Genomic DNA, 8,907 nt, shown 5'->3' on the forward strand with positions numbered 1-8,907 from the left:
TCTCGCCACAGTCCAATGGCCGAGGGGCAGGGCAAGCTGAGCAAGCCGCGGCAGCCCAGCAGGATCCCCGCCCTGTTCCCGGTTCCATAGCCGGACCCCGGAGGCCTTTAAATGCCACCCAGGGCCGACGCGGCAGGGCCCTCGCCACCTTTCTTCCTTGGGCGGCGGCAGCAAGAGCAGCAGCGCCAGCAGCGCCAGCCGCGACTCGGCAGTGTGGTCCGGGCCAGCTAGGACCTCCGGGCCGGTGCTGCCTCGCTCTGCGCGTCCCCTCCCCTTCCCTCCCCTCCTCCCCTCCTCCCCTCTGCGGCAGTGCCTGCCAGGTCGGCGCCCGGCCTCGGGCGTGAGCGCGCGCGCGTGCCCTCGTGTGGTGTGCGCGCGCCCGCGCCAGCCTCGGACCCGCGCCGGCGCCCGCGCTCCGCGTCCCACGTCCCCAGCCGCTTGGCTGCCACCGGTGCACCCCGCCGCGCTGTGCAAGAAGATGGCGGGATCGGTGGCCGACAGTGATGCCGTTGTGGTGAGTGTGGCGGGGTGCACGCGAGGCACCCCCTGCCCCCCGCCCCGCAAGTCACCACCGCCAGCTTCAGCCGGGTTGGAGCGGAAAGAAGCTGCAGGCCCAGCCTGGCGCCCAGCGCGCGAAGGCGCCGGGGTACCTGTTCTCAGGAGCCGGCTGTGCGCTGCTGGTAGGGGGCGGGAGGGACTCCCAGGCTGGAGGGCCCGGGACTGCGGGACGGTGTTTGGGAGTGGACGGCGGGGTAGGAGTGCCCGACAGCCAGGTGAGTGCACATTGCACGTGTGAGTGTGCGCGTGGGTGAGTGTGTCCGGGGCACGCGCCCCGCCACCGCCCCCAGCGTCCTGGGGATTCCCCCTTGGAAATAGGTCTTCGCCTGGGGCTCCCGAGAGAAGTTGAGACTTCAGCCACGTCCTAGAGGACAGGCCTGGGCCACAGCGGTGTTAGAAGCATTTGCAGTTGGAGAGGGGCCTGCCCTTTCCAGCACAGGACTCGGGCTCCCGGGTGTGCCTCGACCTTGATTTTGATCTGGATCTGAAGGGTCTGGGTATCCTCAGAGGTTTAGCTACGGGGTGAAAAGGATGGATTTTGTTCTTGCGGGGAGGGAATTATACGATTATTTGATGGGCTACGAAGAAGCATCCTCTGCAGACACTGCCGGTGTGTGTGTGAATGGCTACTGGATTCCACATTTGTGTAGCTTCTTACACCCCCCCCCTTAAAGAACCTATAGAAAACCAATCTATGTGCGTCTATTTTTAGAAACTAGATGATGGGCATTTAAACAACTCCTTGAGCTCGCCAGTTCAAGCGGACGTGTACTTCCCACGACTGGTAAACGATTTTGCTCCTCTTTTGCCGAATTACATTTTCCATGGGGTCAGGCCCTCAGGATGTGAGGACTTGGCTCTTTCCTAACTGGCTGTAAACTTCCTGTTCCTTCTCCAATCCTTTACAGATAGTCCCATTTTGTGGGCACATTAAAGGTGGCATGAGACCAGGCAAGAAGGTGTTAGTGATGGGCATCGTAGACCTCAACCCGGAAAGGTAAGGCGGAGTACGCGTAGCCGGGGAATCGTCAGGCAGCCGCAGGCCTGCGTCTGGTGTAGTTCGGTGCCCCTCCTCTTCCTCCCTTACGTGGAGAGTGTTGCTAGTTGGGAGTGCCAAGAAAGTACCATGTTCCCATGAAAAGAATGTGTATGAATCCTAGCCATCATTTCTCCAGACAGCTATTTATATCAGAGATTATAAATACAGGCTCACATTTTCTCTTTGACCCTTAGGGAGGGCAAAGGATTTTTTTTTTTTTAATGGTTTTGAAACATGGTTCTTGGAGCAAGAATTACCAATGTAAATAAGGACCAGACTTAAGATATTATCTGAAATGGATTAAAACACAGATGTGTGGGTGATTTGGGTATTTGAAATCTCTAGTTTTAGTCGTTTTCAACTCCACCAAAGTTTTCACCAGAGCTGGCTTTAGGTAACAAAATAAACTGGTTTTGAGTTACTTCTCCATAGTCTAACCTCTCTTGAAAAGAGTAGTGGCCCATTAAAAACAACATAAGCCCCAGAGAAGGAGGAAGAAATATAGGGACCTAGGTCATTTTGAAATGTTATTATATCCAACCCTGAAATTCTAAATGAGACTATTTTCAGCTTTGCAATCAGCTTGACCTGTGGTGACTCAGAAGATCCTCCAGCTGATGTGGCAATTGAACTCAAAGCTGTGTTCACAGACCGGCAGCTACTCAGAAATTCTTGCATATCCGGGGAAAGGGGTGAAGAACAGTCAGCAATCCCTTATTTTCCATTCATCCCAGACCAGCCATTCAGGGTGAGTACCTCGAGTGTCTCAGCTCCAAGGCCTGGCAGGGTGATGATGTTCTGCTCATCTAGTGTGTGCCAAGAACATTTTAAGCAGCCAGAATTTCTGCATGTCCAGGAAATTTGTCACCCAATGGTAAAAAAGAAAAAAAGATCAAAAAAACTTTCTTGTTAATATAAATTAATATTTGTCATAGTAGCTTTTAGCTCTCTTTAGCCTATGCATTTAGTAAATAGACCCATATTTACATGTCCAGAGTGTTAAAAATAAATACTTTTCTATATAGTATCCAACGTAGTACTAGGTATAGAATAGATACCTTCTCTGAAGTATCTAATTGATTAATAAATACTAGTAAGTATCCACTTGCTGAGTATTAATACCTATTAGTGCTTCAGGTAATAGATAGCTCTACACCTTACTTGTATGACTTTTTAAAGAATATAATGATTATCATTTCATTTTCTCTTGTTCTCTTTGCTAATGAGGCCATGTCTGTGTCCTTGTTTCCCCCCTCTGGATTAATTAGCCTCAGTCTATTTCATGGTCACAGACTGTGTGGCTGACAAATTCCTTCCCTTGGGCCTACATGAATATACAATTGCTCCCCACATTCTGGCAGGCAGGAAGCACAACCCAAACTTTTCATCCAGTCAGGAAGCATTAACAACACCTTCCTCAAGGAAGGACAGTGCCAAATAAGAGGTGCAAGTAATGATGTGTTAGAAGGGACTTACTGTCAGGGCTAGTGATGAAACTGTCACCATTACATCTTGTTAATATTACATCACAATAATGGCACTCAGTTAAAAGCTCCGTGTTGCATATAAGCCCAATAAAACAGAACTACCCTTAACCTGTCGCTCTTCATCTAGAAATTTTCAAAGGTTTTAAGAAGTAATTATTTCTCTTCATTTCTTCAGTCTGAAGGGAAATAAGAATATGACTTTTATATCAGTGGTAGAATTGATGTTGTTGCCCTTCTAATTATAGTCTGGAAAAGGTACCCTTATGCCATAATCTCTCTCTGCTTCCTCCTCTAGTAATAGCCCTTTAGGCTTCTCTTGGCTGGACAATTTCTTAATGATGAATCTTAATGTATAGCTCATGAGTATGAGTAACCAGAGCTTCTGACTCCCAGAAGAAATACAATACTCTTCAACAATAACATTGAAATGAAAATAGGTCCTTTTTTTTTTTGGCTCAGAGCCTATAGCTCAGCTGCTAGGGCGCCAGCCACATACACCGGGCCTGGCAGGTTCTAACATGGCCCTGGCCTGCCAAACAATAATGACAACTACAAGAAAAATAGCCAGGTATTGTGGTGGGCGCCTGTAGTCCCAGCTACTTGGGAGTCTGAGGCAAGAGAATTGCTTAAGCCTAAGAGTTTGAGGTTGCTGTGAGCTGTGATCTCAGAGTACTATACGGAGGGCAACATAGAGATACTCTGTCTCAAAAAAAAAAAAGAAAGAAAGAAATGGGTCCTTTTTGATGATATAATTTTAGTAATATAAATTAAATGTGATTAATATCACATATGAAGGCTCTCCTTGCATGGTGAAAATCAGTGCTTTTAATAAATACATCATAGCACACTACCAATAATTAAACTCTATGGTGAATTACTTAAGGAAAAGGAGAGGGGAAAGCTTCTACTTTATGGAATCAGTGTTTCTTTTGGGCTTAAGGAAGCCTTGTTAATTACACATTCTTGAGCCAGTAGTAATTACCTGGTAACCTTCTCTCCCCCTTAGTGTTACCATGCTTAAGTGCCTAGACTATTAAACTACAGTTCTGCCTGGTGAGGGGCTCCTCTGAAAGTCATATCGAATTTTTCAAGGGATGACAGGGGAGGCATTAAGTGCCATATAAACAAATCTATGCTACTTAACATCATATTCTGAAGTGCAGTGAGAAGGGAGAAACATTAAAGCAAAAGGCAATTTTAAATCTTTAAAGGATATTGAATAATGCAAAGCAGTGGTTCTCAGAGTATGTTCCCTGTTTTAGCAACATCACCATTACCTTGGCGCTTGGTGGAAATGCAGATCCTTAAACTTTATCCTAGACCCACTGAATCAGAAATTTGGGGGATGGAGCCCAGCAATTCCAACAAGCCCTCCATTTGGTCCCAATGCACTGTAATGTTGGGAACCACTGAAGATAATTGGCCTTCTTTCTCTAAAAGGAGGTATTATTTGTTTTCCCCAGTAGGCTTCACTGAAATTATTAATTGAGATTATGATATTGTTCCTTCCAGGTGGAAATTCTTTGTGAGCACCCACGTTTCAGAGTATTTGTGGACGGACACCAGCTTTTTGACTTTTACCATCGCATTCAAACGTTATCTGCAATTGACACCATAAAGATAAATGGGGACCTCCAGATCACCAAGCTGGGTTGATGTTTAAACCACCTCTATTTCAAATAGGATCAGGTGCCACAACTGTCTGTCAGTCTGGAAGAAGTGTCCTACCAAGATCTGGAGACTTAAAAAGAAAACAAAGAGCAAGCTTTACTGTCTCTTCTTTCTGTGCAGTTTAAATCCAAAATGACAATCTTCAACTGTGGATTGCTGTTGGGAAGCTATTGGGACAAAGATACCAAGCCATTATTCCCAGAACAAAGTAATACATATTTGCTGGATTTCATTCAGACTGAACTAAAATGGATTCGTAATGATTTGTGATCTGGTAGCAAATGATTCATCTTTTCAAAGCAAAGTGATGTTTAGAAACAAAAGTGCTAAAGACACTCGAAAAACAACAACGGTACACCGAAATCAACACATTTCTGCACTGAAGTGGAATTGTGTAGCACAACCAACATTTTAGTCAGGGTATTTACATAGAATGTAGGTTGTTCAAGGTTTGGTTTTTTTGTTGTTGTTTGTGTTTTTTGTTTGGTTGGTTTTTTTGCACAGCATAATGTTAATTCAGATTTTTAAAGCTTTCTTGTAGTTATTTATTTATACTCAATGTATGTAGTAGAGAATGAGCAATGTCTCAAGAACAGCAAGTTACAAACTTTTGAATGTACAAATATCTTAGGTCCGAGGGGGGAAATTACATATTACAGTTATGAAACAGGTAAATTTCTACCTTAAAGAATTGAGTTATATTCCCCTACCCCAACCTTAGGATCTCTTGGTATAAATTGCTATAATTGTTTTGGGGGAAACTTTGAAGCATTTTGATAAAATTTTTTTCAAGTTATTACTGATTATGTAAGACTATTTACATTGCTTTTTCTCCTTACTGTGAATTAGCACAGTAGTGGCTTCCTTAACACTAATTAACTACTTCTCCATAGATTTATATAATAGCTCATTAAGTTGTTATTAAATTAATTGAAAACATAAAAGGTGATCGCAGAGACAATTTTTAAAATGACTATTATATAAACTTTAAAAAGAATAATATGAAAAGGATTCTGGAATGCAGTGTAATACAGAAGCAAATGGCCTCAATAACTTACTTCGAAGTAATTTATATCAACTTAAGCTGTTAGCTCATTGTATAACTTTTCTTATGTTACCCTCACCAATATCCCTAAGTAAAACCTCTGGAGCTTCAGAGTAGAAGATACTTCCTACTATGCTGGCTGTGAGAAGATAGGATTAGGTGGGATCCAGATTAGGGAGTGATCCAGTTAGTTTATCTGAAAGGTTAACTCCCAGGGCTCCAGGTCTTTGAGTCTAGCCAGTAGCAGAAATGCTTCCAGTTAAGCTGTAGGAGTTTCCTTGCACTTGTGGAACTGATCAAACTGGAGTAGAGTGACTCCAGCAGGAGGCTCTGGTACTGTAAATGTCACCACAAGGCAAGGGATGGTCAGAGTTCTGGGGCCTGGACCTTACAAACTGCTTTGACCCTGGAGAGAAGGAACATTGGCATTGCTTTGGTCAGTTAGTGGGGGAACACAAGGGTGCTGGGGTGGGGGTGTATTTATGTATAATTTAGGTTTTATTTGTACAGCATTCTGTGTCTTGTAATGACATGTCCTTGTCTTTGCTTTTAGGTTTTTTTACACAACATGCAGAGGCACTGAAGTGGCTGTGTCATTTTCACGTGTCGAGAATGTAGACAGTGTTTCAGTACCAAAGGCTAAGATAAAGCAAACTAAAATTATGAATTTTTTGCAGGTGATATATTTGGATTCTTCTCAACTTTGAAACTGTTTAGCACAGTTCCACTGTGTTATATAAGAAGATCCTTTCTCCAACAAGACTGGCTGTACATTGAAAACCTCTATGTACAAGCTGACTTATTCAGCCATTTTCAGCCATGAGGGCTGTTCTGTGGCTCCAGGTATTTTCAAGCCTGTGATTAACTTCTCATGGCTTGTCACTAAAAAGCCACTAAATTTGGGGGAGTGTTTGTAGAGAGGGCACCCTGAAATATATTGATAGGAGTTTTGATTCCCTTATGGTGGAAGACTTCCATAGGAGGACTCCCTTAAGTGGCTACCAATTCCCACCCACTGCATAATTCAGCAGAAAGGCAGGGAGTGTAACTGATTGGAATTGACACTCATTCTCTCCACCTCTCAGCTAACTCCTTAGCAGCTTAGTGTGAAAATGCAGTGTTAACCCTTTGTTTCTCTGTGAGGTCTGTGGGAATCTCTTAGATAAGTCCATTTGGATTAATCTAAATGATACGATGAGTTAATTCAGATATAGCTATATTAGTAGGGGGCTGATCCAGCTGTACTAACCATTAGCTATAAACTGAAAACAAATGTTCATACCCTGTCCTCAGCCTGTGAGGTCTAAGGTGAGAATTTCAGGAAAGAAAGTGCAATTTAAAGCTTCACAGGGAAGTATTTGGGAATGTAAGGAGTTATTTCTGACCAGAGCCCTAGTTTTGCAATAACCAAAACCCAAGGAGTATAAATAACAATCAGGCTCTGGGGAAATAAAAGGCAGGCTTTAGACAATCTGTCCGTTTCTACTGCAAAATTGGAGTGAATGTGTATATCTGCTTAAAAGTTAATAGAAATGAATTCTACTTTTTGGGCTATCCCCCCAAATTATTTTTTTAAATTTTGAATCCCCGTTTCAAATCTTGCCAACCTCAGTTCAAAACCCCCTGAGAGATCACTTTTAGAATTGATGATTTATTAAAATGGCAAATCATTTCATTTGTGTTAAAAAGAAAATATCCAGAAAGTGGGAGGGAGCCCTGTTGCCTTGAGAGATACAGCCTTGGCATTTTCCAGCATTAATGTAGAAATAATGTTCCTATGATGACATATTTTCAAAGAAACACTTTCTTATTTACTGCGTGGTGTAAAATGTTGCTAAATGTGTTGTTACATTATGTCACTGCTGAAAGTTATTTGCACTATAATAAAGGAATTTTATACAAAATGATTTCCACTTGATAATATGCTAATTTCAGCACCAGGTATAAAGTACTGTTGGTTTGGCACCTGTAGCACAGTGGTTATGGCGCCAGCCACATACACCGAGGGTGGCAGGTTTGAACCCAACCCGAGCCTACTAAACAACTGCAACAAAAATAACCGGGCGTTGTGATGGGTGCCTATAGTCCCAGCTGCTTGGGAGGCTAAGGCAAGAGAATCGCTTAAGCCCAAGAGGTTGAGGTTGCTGGGAGCTGTGACACCTGGCACTCCATCAAGGGCAACATAGTGAGACTCTGTCTCAAAAAATAAATAAAATAAAGTACTGAGTGTAACCATGTGGTATAGTGGTGATTCCTCCCTTTCACACTCATATTCTAAGACCTTTCTTCCCCCATGTTTCCCATGTTGATAAAGGCAAGAAAAGTGTCTCAGGGGCCCTCAGAGACCTAATAACTTATGTTGTAGATGAAGTGGGTTCTTTTTAAATATAATTTGCATGTAGCACATTCACTTTTTTTGGTGTATAGGTCTATGAGTTTTAATACATGCATAAATTCATACAACTATCATCTCATGCAGAATGCAGAATCTTTCATCATCCCCAAAAATTTCCTTGTGGTTAAACTTGTGCCCTCATTCCTAACCCTAATTAGGCAACCAATGATTTGTTTTCCTTCCCTACAGTTTTGCATTTTCCTGAATGTCATAAAAGCCGCATTATATAATACAATATGTAATCTTTAGGGGCTGGCTTTCAATTTGCATAATATATGTGAGATTCATTCATGTTGTGTGTATCAATAGTTTTTTTATTGCATTCCATTGTATGAATGCACCATAGTTTCTTTATCTATTCACCTGTTGAAGAATGCAGTGTGTACTTAATAAATCAGTAAATACAGTCCTAACAGAATGCATATGCAAAAGCAATGTTGCATTTCTCTTGCCTTCTCGTTCACGTTGGCTGGTTGCTGCCAACTCCTCTGTGAGAGCCTTTGCAGTAAATACAAACAGGGAGAAGTCTGTTAAGGTAGAGATAATTTGCTGCGGCTGTTGGGCAGAAATAGGAGCCTTCCTCCACCCCCTTAGCCTTGCTCCCTGGGGTATGTGATATTATACTTATGACAGCATTTTGGATAAGACGGTCTGGAAAATGCCTATAATTGAACCCCTAAGTACCACAGACTTTATTCATTCAAAAGGTATT

General features: G+C 42.9%; 1 protein-coding gene across 1 annotated transcript; it reads left to right on the plus strand.

The window, feature by feature from the left end:
* The first annotated feature begins 266 nt into the window (after nt 1–266).
* LGALSL (galectin like) lies at nt 267–7,707 on the plus strand. The gene is made up of 5 exons (XM_053589534.1): nt 267–514; nt 1,271–1,342; nt 1,467–1,555; nt 2,168–2,345; nt 4,597–7,707. Exons 1-5 carry the CDS (start codon nt 479–481, stop codon nt 4,738–4,740), a joined length of 519 nt encoding a protein of 172 aa, XP_053445509.1. The 5' UTR covers nt 267–478; the 3' UTR covers nt 4,741–7,707.
* Nucleotides 7,708–8,907: the final 1,200 nt, after the last annotated feature.

This window comes from Nycticebus coucang, chromosome 4 (assembly GCF_027406575.1).
Source record: "Nycticebus coucang isolate mNycCou1 chromosome 4, mNycCou1.pri, whole genome shotgun sequence".
In the NCBI taxonomy this organism is placed as follows: Eukaryota; Metazoa; Chordata; class Mammalia; order Primates; family Lorisidae; genus Nycticebus; species Nycticebus coucang.